Source organism: Peromyscus leucopus, chromosome 8b, assembly GCF_004664715.2.
Source record: "Peromyscus leucopus breed LL Stock chromosome 8b, UCI_PerLeu_2.1, whole genome shotgun sequence".
In the NCBI taxonomy this organism is placed as follows: domain Eukaryota; kingdom Metazoa; phylum Chordata; class Mammalia; order Rodentia; family Cricetidae; genus Peromyscus; species Peromyscus leucopus.
The window spans coordinates 97,816,269-97,836,205 of NC_051086.1; the positions used below are offsets into that span (position 1 = coordinate 97,816,269).

The 19,937-nt window shown below is 56.4% G+C and overlaps 1 protein-coding gene across 1 annotated transcript; it reads right to left on the minus strand.

Annotated features, from left to right (window-relative positions):
• Window positions 1-598: 598 nt before the first annotated feature.
• On the minus strand, window positions 599-18,344 carry Ppp1r9b (protein phosphatase 1 regulatory subunit 9B). Its single transcript, XM_028868981.2, has 10 exons — window positions 16,593-18,344; window positions 12,728-12,860; window positions 11,202-11,322; window positions 7,209-7,313; window positions 6,131-6,266; window positions 5,485-5,637; window positions 5,351-5,404; window positions 2,753-2,982; window positions 2,400-2,496; window positions 599-2,209 (listed from the first exon to the last, which is right to left on the minus strand). Exons 1-10 carry the CDS (start codon window positions 17,958-17,960, stop codon window positions 2,156-2,158), a joined length of 2,451 nt encoding a protein of 816 aa, XP_028724814.1. The 5' UTR covers window positions 17,961-18,344; the 3' UTR covers window positions 599-2,155.
• Between the last annotated feature and the right edge of the window lie 1,593 nt (window positions 18,345-19,937).

The window sequence follows — 19,937 nt, forward strand, 5'->3', positions numbered from 1 at the left end:
GGGCCAAGCAAAGTGATCTGGAGATTAGGACTTTTGTTTCTTATCGGAAGAAGGGAAGATGAGACTCGCCCGGGGTCCAAGCTACTAAAGCACAAGATTGCCTCCCAGCCCCTGGACAAGACAAGGCTGTGCTGTATACTCCAGGGCTCATTACATTCTCTCCTGGGCAGTAGGACTATATGAAGCCTCTTAAGCCAGCCCAGGAGGGCCAAAGAACATTCTCCGTGACCTTGTGGACAACAATGCTCTGAAAGTCGTCTCCTAGGTCGTCACCCCAAGAAATCTTTGGTCCTCCTGGTACTTCATAGGAGACCTCTGGGGTCTTGCAGACTGCTCAATTCTCGGGGGAGAGGAGTTGTTTTTCAGTCCATCTTCTGGCTTGCTCGAAAGACTTTGTGAAAGGGGGACCTGAAAAGCTGTCTAGAGACCCCACGAAAGCTGGGCAATGGTGGCAAGTGAGTTTGCCGAGACGGATTGGAGAACTGAACTGGCGTTGAGATCATCTCTAGGTCCTGGGCAAAACTAGAAAAGGGTGGGGGAACTTCTAGTATCCCTCCCTCTCCCCCCCCCCGCAGCGCATCAAGAAACCAGGCAGCAAGGCTCTGGGGCTGCTTTTATGGGGACGACCTGACAGAGGGCATGGTCCGTACAAAACCAGGAACAATACATACATATATATATTATATACAGAGACGGGGTCCTCCAAGGGCGGGGCAAGAGCGCTGCCGGTCAAAGCCGGAAGTACATCGAGGACCCGCCCACCCGGCTCCGCCCCCTCCATCTGCCTAGGTGAAGTGCAGGGGCCGGGCACTGTGACAGCCAGCTCTTTCCGGGGAGTCGGGGAACGTCTAGGGGCGGGAGAGGGGCAAGAAATACTGACTGATGGTATGGTCTATTTACAGGGGTCTAGGGGAAGCCAAAAAGGACAGAACAGGGTTGTTTAAAAACAAAACAAAACAAAAAAAACGAACAGAAACCTAGGCTTGGGGCAGGGGTTGTGGAAGTGGCAAAATGAGATGGATTTTGAAAGGGGAGGGTTCCTGAGGGGGTCTCACCTCCCTTGGTCCAAGCCCCAATTTGGGGTTAAAGTGGGGAAACTGAGTCAATTTCACTTAGAAAGCAGGCTGACAGCAAGCAGCCCTGGTCTCCAAAAAGATTAGTAAAATTTTGCCCTCCAGTGAAAACATTGGAAAACGGTGGGGGAGGGGAGGAGGGGGAGGCTGAGTCTCTTTGATGGTAAAACAAGGCTTCCAGGTGTGGCCCTGGGCTGGGCCTAGCTCCCCAGCGAGAGCTCTGCAGGCACACCACCTAAGCTGACCTCCCTCCCTCCTGGCATTCCTAGGCTAGACCAAGGAACCCTGAACCCCAGCGGGGCCTCAGGACAGGTTCCAGGAGGAGGCTATGGCTATTTGGCACCTGGGAGAGGGGAGGCACAAGGAGAAGGTGAGGGCCGCTGCCCTTCCTAGGAAAAGGGGGCCCGGATTCCAGGTGTTCTGGACTCATCCTCTTCCCCACTCCGGCTCTCCCCGCACCCCACCAAGGATACGTGAGAAATCAGTGCGGGCCCAGGGCCAGCCTCTGGCTCACGGGTGGGCTCTATCCCTCCTGGGACGGGGAGCAGGGGTGGGAGATGTTGAGGCAACCCCTCGAAGCAGGAGGCCAGAATGCAACAGACAGCACAATGGTAGGGAAGGAGGAAAGGGCCAGGAAAGTAGAATCTCAAGTCAAGAGGCCCAGGGGCCACAGGGACCCGGTGGGCAGGGAGCAGCCTCCAAGTGGTGAGATGCTGGGGCAGCCCCAGCTCCACGCCGGTCCAGAGACACAGGCTGGAGGTTGTAAAGTCTGGCAGTTTGGTCTGCAGGTCCTTGTGTCCATCCACCACCCAGGTCAGCTTCTCTCACTCGGCCGCTGTCCCTCAGCCCCATAGAACAAGGAGAGGCCACTCTTCCAGCCACCATCGTCTGCCCGGGCCGTCCTAAAGGGGCCTGTAGTATGGGCCCTCTGGTCCCTGAAGCTGGGGGAGGTGGGATGGAGGAGTGGGGGAAGTCGGGGCACCTGTCCCCAGGCTGGTAAGGGCGGGGCGGGGATTGAGGACAGGGCGGTGAGGATATCGGGAGGGGATGATTATTATTGTCCAGTCAAGGGGTGACTCCGGTTAAGTAGAATTGGAATTCCTCAGTGTTTGCAGGTTTCCTTCCAGTTCCGAGATCTAGAAAACAAAGACGGGGCCATCAGGCTTGGCCACTGAGCGTGGACGCTGCCCCCAGCCCCCAGCCCTGGCCCTAAGCTCCCCGGTGGCCAGCAGTACAGTCCTTCCCACACAACAACAGAGTGGTGTTCTTTGACTCTGGCTTCTCTGCTGCTCCCTCTGGAGGCCGCTCAGGGCACCCAGGCTCTACCTTGTCCAGAAGCTTGTCCATTTCCTCCTTCCTCGCTAGCTCCGACTCTTCCAGGACCCGACGCTGGGCAGTCTCTTTTTTCAGGAACTCGATCTCCCTGGAGACAGGAGAGGAACAGACAGTGGGTTAGGGTTTATGGTGTGGCTTCGGTCCAGGGAGAAGGCGGTCTTCCCAAGGTCACTGGGGCCTGGGTCTGGTATTCAGCCATTCCAGCTCAGGTACCCCACCATGGTGCCCTCTAACTTCTGTATTCCTTGTCTCCCTACTCGGCTGGAGGGAGGCTGGGGTGGGGACGACCACTGAAGGGCCTCTCCCTCCTGCCTGGGCCCAGATGCAAAGCTCCTCACACCTACTTTTGCTGGTAGTCCTTGATGAGACGCTTGGCCTTGCTGTACTTGCGCTCCAGGGCCTGATACTGAGCCTGAGTCTCCCGCAGGTGCTCGTCCACGGCCTGGCACAGGCTCTGGGCCTCACCCCAGTAACCCTCCAACTTCTCCATCCGCTCCTTGTTCTCCTCCACACTCTGCTCCAGCTGGGCCTTCTCCACCCGCCAGCGCCCCTTCTCCTGCTCCAGACTCTGCAACTGTTGAGCAAAGAGCAGCCCCGGGTTAAAGGCGACCAGAGTGAGCGGCGGAGCCAACGGTCTCCGGCCATCCCTGCACCCGTGGAATCCACTGGCCCCCAACTACTCACTCTCTGAGGCTGACCTCAGAGTTCTCCCAGGGGGTAGCAGGCACCCAGGAGTCACTCATTAGCAACTTCCGCCTTATCCAGAAGATGTGAGATGATCGATATCAAACGGTCACCACCAGCTCTGCACCCTCTGCAGCCATGGCGCGCTGACCAGCCCCTATCCCCGGAGATTCTTGAACGATCCAGCCCCTCTCCAGCTCTCGGGTAACCGGTCTGCATTCTTCTCTCCTTACCATTTCCTCAAGGCAAGGCCCCACCTCCCACACCACTGCTGTGCACAGAGCTCTGGCCAGATCTTGCTCCTAACTTCCAGCCCTACCTCCCAGCTTTTCACAGGTACCGGGGTCCTCAATGGGACCCTCCCCCATCCGAAGCCAACTTTCCTGGCTCGCTTGCCTGGGAGAAGGTGTCACCGCCTCACGGCAGTCCCGGTACTCAGTCTCCAGTTCCTGGGGGTCCTTTTTTTTCTTACCCACTGCAAACACCTCTTGCTTTCTAAGCTTCGATAACTCAGGCCTTCCTGCAGACCCTGGGACTTGCCACAGGGCCTTTGCAGGTACTGTTCCCTCTGCTAGGAATGCCCCATCTACCCTTCCTCAGTACTCTTGCTGGGTATCACTTTCCCTGCTGCGACTTCAGTAGGGCAGCACCTCCTTCCAACTGGATGGGGTTCTTCCTGCTCCAGGGGCTCAGCAACCCTGCTCCACAGAGCCTATCAGGCAGTAACAGCAGCCAGTGGTGTGCCGACTCTTAAGACGCACAAGGACAAGAATCAGTTCTGCTTTTGCTCAGCACTGGGCCTGAAGTGGCATTAGCTGTCCAGAAGCTACCCTGGGTGTCTGTCAACTGAATGCCTCTTTGCTTCCTGAGCCTGCAACCACCTGTGAGCCACCCTCTGCTTCGTGCCCTGAAAACACCCTCAAAAATGCAGCCTCACTTCCCTTCCACCCTTGGCCTGTACTCTGACTCACCCTGTCAGGCTCTGCCTAGGCTTCTAACCAGTCTGTCCATATCCAAGGCCTTCTTACCCTTGAGCCCTGCCCTCCCCACCCCCATTTCCTAGGTGGTGAACTTCCAAAAAAATCCCTAGGGGCCACAGCTCCATGCCCGTAGAACCAAGGCCACAGCTCCTGGAGGGCTGAGGTCTATACAATGCCATTTCTAGCCTTCCCACCACCCAGCTGCCCCTAACCTCTCCCCACAGGAACACCTGCCATGCCCTGGCAGGCCCCCTCTCAAAGGCAGCTGAAATCTCCCTCCTAGGCACCCATCCCCTGCCCTCCTCCATCCATAGGGGAGAGAACACACACATCCCTGTTGCGCTGCATCTTCTTGGGCCCCAGGGATCGGTTTTTCTCCCACTACCCTGGAAACTCTGTGGGAGTTGTGACTCCTTCAATATAGAGTCTGTGTGTCTACAACGCCTGGGAGTGTGTGGGTACCCAGTGTGCTTGTAAGCATCTGGTAGGCATGTACAGCAGCCGTGTGTGTCACCAGCTGGCGCCGTCAGCACCAGCATGCATGCTGCTGGCCCAGGTGACAATGTGCATGTCCTCTGACACTCTTCCTGGGCCCGGCAGCCTGAATGGTGGGTCATGCCCATGCGCTTCTGTGACATCAAGGGCAGTGTGGATCTACCTATTCAGGCCAATCGGTCACAGGTATATGAAAATAATGTCTGTGCAGACAGGAGTGTGTAGGGTCTGGATGAATGGGTCTGGGGATCCAGGCTGGTATGTGTCACTCTGTGTACCTCTGTGGACTTTAGGTAGTCAAAAAGCCTCTCTCTTATCCCTAGGCCTGTGCAGAGTGGATGAGTGTAGAAGAGTGAACACGGACGCCGACAATGAGAGCTGGTTTATCTCCACGGACTTGCTGACACACTCTGACTTCTGACTGAGCACCGACCCCGGGCCAGGCTGCAGACTTCCTCTATCTGCTACAGATGTGCATGTAGCAGATCTCCGGTTTCTCTCTATGCTGCTGGCAGTGCTTTCATACCTCACCTTACGTATGATGGGATGGAGACCCAGTTAATGAACAGGGGAACAGATGGGCCAGAGCTCGGGATCTTAATCCTGATATCCCTGGCCTCATGGTAGCCCACGGTGGAATGTTGTGTGTTGGTGTGTGTGTGTGTGTGTGTGTGTGTGTGTGTGTGTGTGTGTGTCCCTGTGTGAAGGCAGGGCTTCTCTCTCCAGCCCTCAGCCCAGCTCTTCAACGTGCACCCACACGCACATGTACACGCACACCCTCACCTTCCGCTTCAGCTGCTGGATTTCCGCTTCAGTGACAGCATGCTTGATCTGGAGCTGCAGACACAGGGTGGCACTCAGCCCCTGGGGCCAGCTCCCGCCTGCCTTCACCCACCGCCCAGGGCCCTTCCTCCAACCTCCTTGAACTTGTGCACCAGCTTCTCCGGCTCCATCTCCACAGGGGACAGCGCGTCCTCATTCTCTGCTAGTTCGAACACCTCGATGGCCATCTCACCCCCTGGGAACGTGGGGCTCAGTTCTTCATCTTCATCGGTGGCATACTCTCCTGTCTGTGGAGGGATGCAGGCGATGTAGACCCGTTTACTCCACCTCCCTCGGCAACTCTGCTGCCAGGCCCGAGACTAGCAGCAGGATGCTCATGTCACACTGGGGGCTAGCCAGGGGAGTCTCCATGGCTAGGACAGGCAAACTGCAAGACTCGGAAGAAACTTCCTGTACTGTTTTCCCCATAACATAGCTTCCTTGAGGACCCAACCCTCTCCCGCGATTAGGTTCCCTTGATTAGGGGCTCTACCCTGCTCCTAGAGTAAGGACTCAGAGGGGACTATGTTTTCCTTCTAGTTACAGGGACACCCTCTGAAGACAGAGAGCGGGACTCCTCCGTTTGACCAGGGGGTCCTCTGAGGGGAGGGTCTGCTTCTCTCTCGGACCATAAGCTCCCCTGGGGTTTGAGTTTCTTTAACAGGCCTGGAAAAAGGAGTTAAGGCCAATGACTGCGCTGCTTCATCTGGCCACCAGAGGGCGAGCATGCCGAGTCCCTACCTCCTCATCCTCCTCTCCATACTGGGCGTATCTCTGCTCCATCATCTCCCGCTGCCATCTCTCCTGCTCCAAGGTCTGCTGAATTAGCTGGGCCACTTCGCTCTGTTCCCCAGGCCGCTCCCGGCCAATCATGAACCTGCAGGGACACCCGAGTCGTCTGTCATCCTGGCGTCATCAGAGCCTGCCTGCAGCTGGGCATGCCACTGCCCTCCTGGTGGTGTCCCCTCCCTCCCTCCCAACCTAGGCCCTCCCAGGGGAGGTGAAGTGAGAGCTGAGTCCAGAAGCTGTGGAATCAATAATGAATGGGGGAGCTGGGGCTCTCCCAGGGCTGCCTACCAGAAGAGGCAGGAAGACCTGCTAGCCTTCCCGGCCACTTTTGGGAAGGGAATGTCGGCCAAACTTTGGGCTGGGCTACAGGGGAACGTGAGCTCAGGAGCTCAGAGCAGCATAGGAGCATTTCCCACCGAAGAGAAAAGACAAACAGAACAAAGCAGGGGAGTGGCCTAAATGACCCATCCTAGGGGATGGGGACTAGACCAGAGAGGTGTGTCTTGGGTGTGCTCCAAGCCCCTGGTCAGGAAGGGGCAGGATGATGGCAATCACAGATTAGCATGGAGAGGAAACAGTGAGACTTCCAGGCACCTGCTCCTCCTCCCCCAGGCACCCACATCCTGTTACTCTCCAGCACCCTTGCCTGGGGGCAGCACCCCTCTACAAGGGGGGGGCAGAGAGTGATCCCCAGGAGTCCTGCCAGAGGTGCACACAAACTTCTATTCAGCCCAATGGCGCAGCCTTACCAACAGGGCATGGCGTGGACCCAGAGGGAAGAGGAAGCTCTAGGTGGGGGAACCTAGTTTGGTTGGCAGTCGTTTGGTTGGCAAGGAAGGAGAATAAAGCCCAGAGAAGAGCATGGAGGGACAGGAGCCTGGAAGCCTGAGTCCCAGTGGTGAGCAGGAGCCAGGGACCCGGGGATGGGAAGGCAGGCCTGGGGCAGGGGCTGCAAGTCTAAGTCCCTCTGGCAGGAAACTGGTGCCACGAGGGGACTAGCTTCCTGCCTGTCCCCTCTCTTGGCTCTCACCTCACTCGGCCCTTGGTGTTCCTGAGGACAGAGGCTGCGAAGCTCTGGGTCACTCCCACCAGGCTTGTTCCATCCACCTCCACCAGTAGATCGTTTACTTGGATCCTAGAGGAAGTGACATTTGTTAGGGTGTCAGGAGAGGCACAGGAGGTGGGTTAAGGGTGGACTCTTCCAATCCGAAACTCAAGGCTCAGTCTGGCATACAGTTCTGGCATAAAATATGTGAGGACAGGGAGAGCCAGGTGTCTGGGGCCACGCGAGGCGACCAACAGGCAGCATTGGAACTCATGGAACATGGCTGGGAGGTTGGCAAAGCCACGCCTGAGTGAGCCTTGGGGAGGCAGATCCCTGAAGACTACCAGTCCTGAGGACCTGGTGCTGTTATTGAACACAGCTCTGATTGTTGTCTTCATGGTCACCACAACCCTCATCATCATGGGTTGTATGAAAACTCTCAGGGGGCTTCTAGACCCTCATTGGGCAGTGTTACTGGTACTTAAAATAATAGTGATTGACTTTTTCCCAAAACTGCTGCTGGAGCAGATTAATGATTCAACCCCTACCCTTAGAAATAATTTAGATATGTAGAATTGTTAGTCAGGTCAAGTTAAGGTGTTTTTGTTAATGGCTTTGAGGTAGAAAATCTTGGGGAACAATTTAAAGTTTAGAAAGGCACTTAGTTGAGTGAGCGAAATGTTGAGGTCAAGAAACAAGAACAAAAACGGCTTGGTTATTATTAGCTGACGTGCCTTTCTTGCTAGGATGGGTTGGTGATCAAAGGTGATGATTAATTCCTTGTACCCATTTCTGCCCTCAGCTTCCTGATAGAAAAAACTGTTGACAAATGGGCACGTACCCTGAGGACTAAAAGTAGGGCTGACTTTCTTTGTTTTCATATGTAAAAGTTTAGATTTGTGTTATTCAAAATTTTTTTATAAGATTACCTTTTAAGATAAATAATAAGATGATTGATCCTTTCCTTGTAAACTGCAAAATATAGCCTGCCAATAAAGGAACTGGCTGAGAAAAATACCTTGCTTGCTTACACTCTGTTAATTTATAACAAGTTGCTTGGACATGAATGTATGTGGGTTATTGGACATAATTTGTTTTTCACCTGTAATACATGAAATGTTTAATCATGTAAGGGAAATGGGAAACGTGTTTCTTTTTTTATTACTTGTAGGCAGAGTTTTTCCATCCCAGCAGCCGTTTCCAAATTACCACACTGAGGCTTATATTACATATAAATGCTTGGCCAATAGCTCGGGCTTATTATTAACTAGCTCTTACAACTTAAATTAACCCATTTCTATTAATCTACATTTTGCCACATGGCTCATGGCTTTAAGAAGGGTTATTCCGCCGGGCGGTGGTGGCGCACGCCTTTAATCCCAGCACTCAGGAGGCAGAGGCAGGCGGATCTCTGTGATTTCGAGGCCAGCCTGGGCTACCAAGTGAGTCCCAGGAAAGGCGCAAAGCTACACAGAGAAACCCTGTCTTGAAAAACCATAAAAAAAAAAAAAAAAAAAAAAAAAAAAAAAAGGGGTTATTCCACAGCATTTACTTGTATTCATTGTAATCATTCACTTAAAAAATTGAATGTAACCACATTTGTAATGTTACACTGCTTGAAAGATTCTGATGGGGTATATAGGCTGTAAGGGAAAAAATAAGTTAAAAGGAAGACATCAAGAGAGACAGAAGGGGCCGGGCGGTGGTGGCGCACGCCTTTAAACCCAGCACTCGGGAGGCAGAGGCAGGAGGATCTCTGTGAGTTCGAGGCCAGCCTGGGCTACCAAGTGAGTTCCAGGAAAGGCGCAAAGCTACACAGAGAAACCCTGTCTCGAAAAACCAAAAAAAAAAAAAAAAAAAAAAAAAAAGAGAGACAGAAGGGATACCTCTGGATAGAGGTGAGAAAAAGAAACAAAAAGATGAGAGGGAGAAGACAGAAAGACCCTAACGGGGTGTTTGTGTGTGTGTGTGTGTGTGTGTGTGTGTGTGTGTGTGTGTGTTTCCCTTTTCCACCAGCCCCAGAGAATTAAGTGTTACTCTCCCTCAGAAAAGTCAACTGAGTGATTAGTCTGCTGACTCTGTGGCTCCTCCTCAACTCCTGAGCTGCTGGAGGCTGGCCCTCACAACAGCAGTCGGACAACACAGTTACAGTTATCCAGGACCAGTAAAGGTGGCCGGCACACTTCCTGTAATCACATCATTGTCCTTCAGTCACACTCAACGGGGTGCTGCGACATGCTCAGAGCTCATTTCTACACACGCCCGTGGGCCACCACCCCAGTGTCCTCCCAAATGCCTAGGACCCAAGCATGCCCCTCTCATGCTCACACACCAATCCACACCCACAAAGTTGCACACTTCCAACACAAGTCAGCTGTGGGGGTGTCCTGGCTCCCCACATGGACGAGGAAGATGTGGGCAGTGGCCTAGCCTGGGAGGGGATGCCAAAGATGGGGGAAGACTTGGGCACCTCTTTCCTCCACTTCCACCTCCTGGGAGGTCTTGGGCTTCTAGGGGCTTCAAGTAGGAATGGAGAGAATGCCTGACAGGAACAGTTTTCTCCCGGATAGCACACATTCTCATGTGGGCACTCGCCCATGATGCTCACACTCCTGCTTTACTAACAAACAGGCGAGCGACCATGGCCAAGCTCTGGAAAGGGAGAGGAGGTAAATGCCAGGCAGGATGCCATCCTTTCTGTTCCTGCTGCCCCCGTGCCATCCAGGCCACGGCAGGCAAAAGCCCTCTGAGTTGGGGCACCCATGACTCTACCAACATGACCCTACAGTCACCCAGGCCTCAGCACTTATCTGTCACATGGAGCGGGTGTGGGTGTCAACTCCTCACAGCTTTCCTGAGGGAAAAGCCGTGCAGCATTTCCCACTTCCTCCCGCTGCCACACACACAACAGAAAATCTGGCAGAGAGGGGCATGGATGCCAGACCTCTTGTGCCCTTCATGATCCTTCGGAGAATGCCAGTCCTCCGATCATAGATGTTCCACACAGGCACACACCTATGCACATACAACGAGCAACTTCAGCCTCAGAACATGGAGCCATAACCAGCCTAATCCTATCCATACCCGGATCCCTGCCTATCTACATTTCTGCCACTGGTTTCCAGACTTAGAACCCTTTCTACTCAGGCTGGGGATGTAGCTCAGCTGGCAGAGTGCTGGTCTTGCATGCATGAGGCCCTGAGTTCACAAGGAACCTTTTATAATTTGTTTTTGTTTCTGTAAGACAGGATCTCACTATGTGGCCCTGGCTGTCCTGGAACTCACTATGTAGAGCAGACTGGCCTTGAACACAGAGATCCACCTGCCTCTGCCTCCCAAGTGCTGGGATTAAAGGCATGCTCCACTATACTTGGCTACAAGGACCCTTTTATATACTCACTTGGTCTTGCTAGTTCCTGCTTGGCCTTCGGCTCTCATTTTCAGTATCAATCACTTCCTCTATGAAGCAGGCCCGTCAGAGCGGCCAGGCCCTCCTATTTTGCGCCTTCATATATTCTTCCCTATTCAGCCAGTTTGTTTGTTCTGTCTGGTATCTGTCTACTTTATTACGCTGCTTGTTTTCTGAGGGCAAGGCCCTCTACACTGACTGCCAGAGCCTGGCACCAACCCAGCGAGAGTCAGGCCCTTAGTATGTGTTAAGGGAAAGAAATGCGAAGCCTTATTCCAGACACACAGCCCGTGTTCTTCCCACTAGAGCCAACACACACCCTAGGCCAGAACACACGGTACTAGGTACAGCCTAGCTTCGCACCCCTCCCCCACAGAATGCGCAGGCCCCGGGGAGGGCTTCCATCTGTTCATGGCTGTCACCCCAAAGCCTAGCACAGCACCTGCACAGCGGTGCTCCTTGAATATCCAAAGACACACGTAACACGCGCAGGCCTCCTCGAGGCTGCCCCCCCCCAGGTGATGACTGCTAAAAGAGACTTGAGGAAGGGTGCAGAATGAGGCGGGTACCTGCCATCCCGATGGGCTGCGCCACCCTCAGTCACGGTCTTGACGAAGATGCCCAGCTTCTCCAGGCCCATGTCGGCTCCGGCCCCCATGCCAATGATGCTGATGCCCAGGCCCTCAGAGTCTGTGAGGCAGAAAGGGAGAAGCCATGGATGGCAAGGATCCTCTGTCCTATACCCACTCCAAGGTACAGACAGTTTCCTTTCAGAAGTAGTCCCCACACTTAGCCATCCCATGATGGGGAGAGACTCATGGTTCTGCCCACCTCCTTTTTTTTGCCAGGCCAACTCAGTGGGGCTACTTCCTGCCCTTTGCCCTATCCAGTGAGCTGACAGGCAGCGGGGTGTGTGAGGGTGGCTGGGGTGTGGCGCACTATTGTGTGTACAGATAAGGGTGTGTGGCTGGGATCGGGGCTGAGCCAGGATTCAGCCCTAAGCCTTTTGGTCTCTCTTCAGCTAGTCTCTTCTGTGCCCAGAGCTTCCATGACTAAACATAGAGACCCACTGCCTAGTCACATCTGCCTTGTCTGTCCCGTGGTTCTCTAGCATCCAAACATAATGACCTTCCCCACAAATACTCCCTGAGGACTGGCACCCCTATCTACTAGATGCCAGGCCTGGGGAGCATCCGAATTCCTCTCTCCCGGTTCCGGGCTCCACTAAGTAACCACAGGTAATGTTGACTGTTCCTGCCCAGAACGTCCACTTTCACTGTGCTATTGCTGACCCCATTACTGGGTCCATCATCCATTATTACCCCTCCCTGTACCCATGCCACTGGGATCTTTTCTTTCTTCTTTCTTTCTAATTGTTTTTGTTTGTTTGTTTGTTTGTTTGTTCCCGAGACAGGGTTTCTCTGTGTAGCCCTGGCTGTCTTGGAACTCTCTCTGTAGACCAGGCTGGCCTGGAACTCAGAGATCTGTCTGCCTCTGCCTCTCAAAGGCATGTGCCACCACCGCCTGGACCACTGTGATCTTTCTAGACTAGCTTTCCCAGTCCTTACCATAGCTCCCAATCCCTCTCAGAAATGACTATGTTCTCGCCGTGGTCCACGCCACCCCGGTCACACATTCGTCCTGTGCTGAATGTACCTCTCTGCTCTACCCCACACTTTCCAAATGGCTCCTCTTCAGAGCTCAGCTCAGGCAGCACTGGCCTGAGAATCTGCTAGCACGGTGAGGCTCCATCAGATACACTGACAGAGGCCCTTCATCCCCCCAGAGCTTATGATGGCACGTAAGGCTGAAGTTAGAGACGCCATCTCCCTTGGAGCCTGCTTTTTCCTGCCCCTGTGCCTCCAACAGAGCCCAGGACCACATACCCGGTGCTTAGGAGATATGCTCACCAAGTATCATTCCTTGGCAACACACTGGAGCTGCTGGTGGCTTGGATGCTGACTAGGAATGCCAAGAAAGGCCAATAGGGGCTGGAGTCAAAAGTCCAGCATGTGGGTACCCACAAGATTGGCAGGACAGAGGCTAACACTACAGAAGACCCCAGTGGGCTCCTTAGACTGGCCTAGCCTCTCACCCTTCTCCAGCTCCACAGGAAATAGCTCCAACCTCTCCACACGCTTCTCTAGCTCATATTCCGCAGAGGCCGCCATGGGATCCACATCCTCGTTGCGTCGGTCATAGTCCTCGTTGGAGTAGGTGCTGAATACCTGGGGAGGAGCAGCTGTCAGAGGTGCATGGGAGGCCAAGGGCGGGCGCAGCTGGCAGGAGGGGGCGCTTGGGCCTGCTGAGTTGCCGGAAGTTGCCCAGGTCTCTCCCGCCAGAGGCCCTTCCCTTATACCAATCTCCCAAGGAATCCAGCTCTCAGCAAAAGGGCTTCCTAGTCTTAGAACCCAGGGGCAAGAGAGCAAAAGACCCATTCCATATTATATAGTCTGCGTAGTTACTAGATGGATAGTCCTGGGGAGACTGCAAGGTCTGGAAATCTCTGATACCAGGGCAGAGAGAGAAGACAAGACAAGAGCTAAGAGCCAGACAGCTGAGGGTGGACACAAAGACAGCGCACATGGAGAAGGAACAGGCTGAGCAGAAGACGGGAAGAGGAGGAGGGGAGGAAGGATGGAGAAGACACTGGAGGATGCCAGATGGGGAGGGTGAGGGGAGGAGGAGGGAAGGGGGAAAGAGGCAGAGGCACCAGGACCCTTCCCTGCCCAGCAGCTGCAGTGGATGGCCATAGGGAGGTGGAGAGGAAGCAGAGAGGGTCCTTCCAACCCCCTTGGAGAGGAGAAGGCCATTAACTCCCAGGTAGGCCTCAGGTAGCAGGAGAGGGGAGGGGTGAGCCCCTATGGCCCTTCCACACACCAGAACCGCATCCCTGAAGAACGATACCCTTGTCCACAGGCACCGGAAGAACCAGGCATAGGCGCCAAGACTGGTGCCCTAAAGGGACCAAGGATCATGGGGCAGTGGCAGTCTCCCTGTCCTTACACAGAACCCCTGTGCCCCTCTCCTTCTGTGTCCAACTGACCTCTTCCCAGGGCCAGTGAAGAGGAGACAGGGCTTTGTGGGTACCTGATGCCGGACCCAGGAGGGTGTCTGCATCTGCAAGGCACTTAATGAGCACCATTTGGGTGACGGTGGCTTGTTTGGCTTTCCTGCTAGCTGTGACAGGCTGGCATCACTTGAAGTCAAGAGGGGACAGGAGGGGTAGAGGCAGCTCCATCAGCTAGATGGGCCGGAAGAAACTAAGGGGAGATATTGTCTCCAGTAAGACCCATGCCAGGCCCTCCTCGGTTCCAGGAGCACGCTCATGGGCACCCTGGAAGGCAGGGTTACTCCTGTGTCCTGGGGCTTGCTGAATGTCATCTCAGTCCTCCAGACCCACCAAAGAGGTGCACAGGAGAGAGGTGGGAGGTGGAGAGGATGCTTACAGGAGCAGCCAGAAGCACAGCGGGGGTCTATGTGTTCACCTAGCTCAATGCCCTTAACTACGCAGTATCAGACATTCAGGATCAGGCCCTTAATGATCATCCAGCTACTGTGCAGTGGCCAATGGACTGTTCTCTAACATCTGGCCAGTGGTCCGCAGTCCCAGGCCCTTGAAGCGACAGGCTCCGTATTCCACATATAATCCATTACCCAAGGTCACAAGGGGTTGGTTAGCCGGTAGCAGGGCAGGATGGCACCAAATTCAAGATGGGCTGAAGGAGGTGGGTCACTAGTGACTTGGCCCCCATTGCAAAGGTCTTCCAAGCTTGAGGACAAAGAAAGGGCATAAGCCTGGGTCAGCAAATTGACCCTGGCCCACTTTTCATCGGAGGCCTCTGGCCTTTACCCTATGCCCAGGAGACAGCATCCCCCAACCCTCTCCAAGTCAACCAACCCCTCCCCACTTCTCATCATACACACCCCACTTTGACTTCCAAAACACTGACCTGGGCCTCGTCGCCTGTCTACAACCTGTTCACCTTTTGCAGCCTGCTCCTTGCAGGAAGCCCAGGCCGGCCTCAGGCTCGGAGGCCTCGGACCACCAGTCACTCCTGCTTGCCATCAGAAGGCCCTGGGCTCAGCTATCTCCTCAGCTGAGAGTTTGGAATTGTATTCTCTGCCCTGAGCAGACACCCCCACCTACCTCCATAACGGTGACAACTGGGTCAGGGAGGGCAGAGAACCCTGGCTTCGGAACCACTCTAGCAGTGAGTGGTAATGGACAAAAGCCTGGGGCCCTGGGCCAGGGTGGGGAGGAGGAACGCCCCAGAAAGGCCAAAAGTCAGACGCTCAGCCTCTGCACTGCCTTGGCTCTCGCGATTGTGGCCAGCTTGCTTCAGAGTCACCAGGGAGTCCGGAGCAGTGCTCCAAATCATGTGCTATTTTTTACCAAAAAATCAGGGTAAGGCGTCAGATATAGACAGAGGCCCAGACCACACTCCCTCTCGATGAGGGCATGGCGCTGTTCAAAGAACCCATGGGGATGGGGCCATGGCCTCTGACACCCTCCCCCCAAAAAACACCACAGCCTCTGCTCCTTCCTGGATCCCACTGCCTTCGGAGGAAACAGGGCATGGAGAAGTCTTCCAAATTCCCAGGCAGGGAGGGGAGGGGGCTGGCCACTCTTAACCTTTTAGACCTCTGCTGGCCTGGAAGAGGGGAGGAGGCGGAGGGTGAGAGAAACTTGGGGAGCTTTTGGTGTCCAGGAGTAGTTATGGAAACTGCAAGCAAACACATGGGGTTTGGCTGGGGAGGGGAAGGAGGGGGGGAGGGTCCAGGGCAGGGAAAGTCCCTGGTGTGCTGAATACAGCCGTCCGTCGGGGCAGGCCAGGTGCTAGGCACAGCAGAGCACAGGTTGGGAAGGAAAGGCCATCGAAGCTGAATGTGCCCGCTGAGCTCACAGGGCAGTGGGAAATGGGAGTGGTCTCCTGTTCTTAATTCTCCCCAGGGGACATCTTTTCTTTACCACCACTACCCAGAAGATCCCAAAGCGCTGACTGGCACAGCTCACAACCCAATCACCAATAGTGGTGTTAGAGATGGGGGGGGGGGGGCGCTGAACACCCCCCCCAGCGAGCCCCCCTCCTCTTTTAAAGTACCCAGAGAATATGGAAAGGGGGAGGATTCCTAAGGCTATAGGCATATGAGTCTGCCAGGCACCTTAGGGGAACTCCCAGACCTACCGCCCTCTTCCTGTGGGGCCTGCAGAGGGCCTGGGCCTTCCAGGGCCACATCAGAGGTCCCTTTCCGGTGCAGCCCTGGACATGGCAAGCTGGCCCAGCACAGACCCTGAGATGCAGGGTCTTTCCCCCAGCCCCTGTCACAGGGCCACCCTCACAGCCTGCTTCCTTCTTTCACTTCTGCAAAGTTGGGGTGGGGGTACTGACAGGGAGGGAGGGGCTGCAGTCCCCGGCATCTTTGTTTTGGGAAGTTCCTAGCTCTCTTCTCTCTCATCCCAGGCAGAGCCAAGCCTCACGCATCGGAGAAGCAGGAAGTGTCCCTAAGGTCCCCATCCTTCTCTCCTGACAGTAGGGTATGCGTAGGAACAGTATCCTGAGGACACGTCCCACACCCCTTCAGGCCAGCCCAGTCCCAGCCTCTGGCAGCCTCTGGCAGCCTCAAGAAGAAAGAATGTCTGGGGGAGGAAGAGAGAGCAGGTGTCCCGGAGTAGGCGTGGGACAGGGCGGGATGCTGGGCGGGGCAGCAGGCTAGGAACCTGAGGGCAGGTCGCAGCAGGCCACCTTCACAATCCCAGACCTGAAAACCTTCCCACTGACAAACAGCTGGAAGTTCCCCACGCCCCCCTCATTGTGGGAACTTCTGGGAACCCGGCTGGGTGGCAGGGGCTGACTCAGCCCTGCCAAACACGGATGTCTGGGCGGGGGCGACCACTTGCACGTGGCAGGGGCAGCGCGGGGGGCCGGGGTGGTGGTGGTGGTGAGGGGATCACTCACTTGGATCGGTGCAGTACTGAAATGGATCTTCCGGCTCGGGGCCGGGTCCTCTTCCTCTGAGAGACCAGGAATCTCCACACACCCTGACTCCGGCTCGTAGGGGGGCTCCCCATCCTCCTCATCTTCTTCATCGTCCTCCTCCAGGGCACTGCCCCCAGAGTCCTCCCCGAGTCCACTGTAGGCGCTCACGTCCACCAAGTCCGCTTCTGAGAAGTCCTCCTTCTTGGACTCATCCACCTCCTCAGGTGCCACGTCCGGAGCCCGGCCATTGTCCACCCCCCTCTCTGGCGTCGCCACTGACCCTGCCTCCTCCTCGGGGACCGCTTCGGCCTTGGGCTCCTCGGGTGCGGGGCTGGCTGTGCTGGCCGAGGTGCTGCCATTCTCCAAGGCTGCATGGACGGTCACCTCGGCCTGGATCACTTCCCCGGGAGCCGACTCGGCCTCAGACTCCCCACTTTCCTCAACCTCCACCGGCTTGATCTTGCGCACCTCCCGCGGCTTTGGCGGTGGTCGGGCAGGGGCCACTCGGTGCTGTGGGGGCTGCTGCCCTCCAGGGCCACGCTCCTTCTCGGTCGCGGCATCCCCCGACGGGGCAGGAGGCGGCGGCGGCGGCTGGAACACCCGGGACCGCTTACTGACCAGCTTCGAGTTGACCTGGGGCGCCCCCGCGGCCCGGGGGAGCCCGGGCGCACGGTGAAGGCCGGTCCTCGAGTCGGCTTTCTCGAAGACCGCACTGAGCTGGCTGACCGTCGGCGACACGGCGTCAGCATCCAGCTTGTCCAGGGCCTCGGTGCTGCCGTTGAAGCGCACCACGACGTCCAGCTTCCGGTCCTGCAGGCCGGCGCGCTCCTGTCTCAGCAGCCGCCGCGCCGCGGCCTCCTTGTCGCCACCCGTGGCCGCGGGGACGCTCCGTTCGAACAGCTTCCGCGTCTCCTGCAGCCGGGACGGCGGGTGCGGCGGCGGAGCCGGCTGCGCCGAGGGCGCGGGCTTGGAGTCGAAGCGGCTCACGCGCTCAGACACGCTGGTGCCCAGTTTGAGCAGGGCGCTGTGGTCCACGTTCTCGTTCAGGCTGCTGGCCCGCGGCAGGGACAGGCGCACGCCGCGATCGGACGCCCGCGGGGCCTCGGCCATGCCTGCGCCGCCTCCCGCCTCACCCGGCGGGCCCGCGGTGGTGCCCATCTGCAGGAACATACTTTTGATGCGGTGGACGTTGGAGCCATATTTCTTATGGTGGGCCGCCTTGGGTGCCTCGTCGGGCCCGGGCGCATCGGAAGGCTTCAGTGCCTGGATGCCCGCTTCGTAGGCGCTGCGGTGCGGGGAGGCGCTCCGGAGGGGACCCCCGGGCCCCCGAGGCTCCGTCTTCATCATGGTGGGGGGAGCCGGGTTCGCATCCCCCCGCTCCCCGCTGCCCCCCTCCAGCAGGCGGCTGGCCAAGTCGGGACCACCGCCCCCTCCCCCCAAAGAAAGAAATCCCGAAAGGCCTTCTATAGAGTCCCCCAGAAACCAAGCTGCCAAAAAACAGTTAACCCTGCTCTAAAGGGGAAAAAAAAAAAAAAAAATCTCCGAGCGCCCTGTGTGGGTCGCCTCCCCCAACCAAGCTGCCAAAGACAGCCAGCCCCCTTCGAAAGCTCGAGCGGCCTGGTGCGGTCGCCCCCACCCAAATTGGAGAAGCGGAGGCTGGCTGGAGCCGCTGGGACCGCGCGCCCAGCCCGCGAAGCAGCGGCCGCGGCGCCGGCTCACATCCTCCGAGGCGGTGTCAGCGGGGCTGGCGGCGCGGGCGCCCCCTACTCCGGCCGGTGGCCTTGGCTCTCGGGGTGCCCGGCATCCCCGCGCCCGTGGCTGCTCCGCTGACCCGGGCCGCTCCGCCGCGCCTCCCTCCCTCCCTCCCTCCCCCCCGCGCCCCGAGCCTCGGTCTTTCTCTAGCTCAGCCCGAACCGCGGCTGCCGGAGACCGAGCGGCTGCCCTTCTCGCCGCCGCCGCTGGGGGACTGGCACCACTGGGTCCTAAAGGGATCGGATTTCCGGGGCCGGAGCCTGTGGGCCCTCCCCTTCCCTTCCACTCGGTCGTCTGGTCTCTGCTACTCACAGTTGGCGGACAGCCTTCCGCAGCGCCTCGGACCTTGGCTGTCCTTCTTCAGCCCTCCCATCCCAAACTCGGCGGCTTTTCACAACCCACATAGGCGTACCCTCATTTAACCCTGGGGGCGGGGAGCCATCCGGACGCAGCGGTCTCCCGCTGGCCTGATCGTCCCCACATTGTGAAGGGGTTCTGTGAGGAGGGACCCTGAATCATTCATCCCCTTAAAGGCCCCTCGAGTGTTTAGGGCTATCAGCATCAAAACTGTTGGGTGCTAGGCCAAAGCACATGTATCTAGCTCCTTCCAAACTCGGTGCAGGGAATCTCAGAGGCAGGACCTGGGAGTCTGCATTTTTAACAACCGCCCCCCATAGGGAGTTTTTTTTTCATCTTCCAGGATGTAAAACTTTGGCCCGGCGATACTTGCGGTGCTGAGGAGAAATGAAGAAGAGGGAGGGAGCGGGGGGGGGGGCAAGTCACCCAAATGGCAGGAGAATTCCAAAGCTGCTTCTTGCCTTTGGAAGTTTTAAGATGATGTTCATCACCTGCCCACTCTTTTTCCAGGCCCCAGGAGGGTTGTCGAATCCTGGCCTCCATAACCTGCCGGAGAACTCCTATCTCTCAAAACAGGAAGGGTTGGGAGGGTGTTGGGGGAAGTTGGAAGAAATGATTCTAGAGGCCTGAGGCCAAAGTTTCCCTATTGACAGTTCTAGCTAGGGTCTCCGATTTAAAGGATATTCTGGTCACTGTGTGTGTGTGTGTGTGTGTGTGTGTGTGTGTGTGTGTGTGTGTGAGAGAGAGAGAGAGAGAGAGAGAGAGAGAGAGAGAGAGAGAGAGAGACCACAGGAGCCAGGCAGTGGTGGTGCATTAATCCCAGCAATCAGTAGGCAAAGGCAGGCGCATCTCTGTGAGTTCGAGGCCAGTCTGGTCTACAGAGCGAGTTCCAGGACAGCCAGAGCTGTAACACAGAGAAACCCTGTATTGAAACAACCACAAAACAATCAAGAAAGAGTGTGTGTATGTGTGTGTGTGTGTGTGTGTGTGTGTCCTACAACTCCCTTCTTGAGAACTCAGCTTCTTTAGAGTGCCTTCATTCCTCACACACACAGCAAGGGGCCTGATGTTGCCCTTTATCCCTCCTCAGTTGCCTGGAACCTGGCAGTGAGGATCCATCCAACAGTCAGGTCTAATTGTGTTGATCCAGTCTGTAGATCCCAGGAAGGGATGAACAGAGTGGACACTAGGACCCAGAGAACAACTCAGGCACAA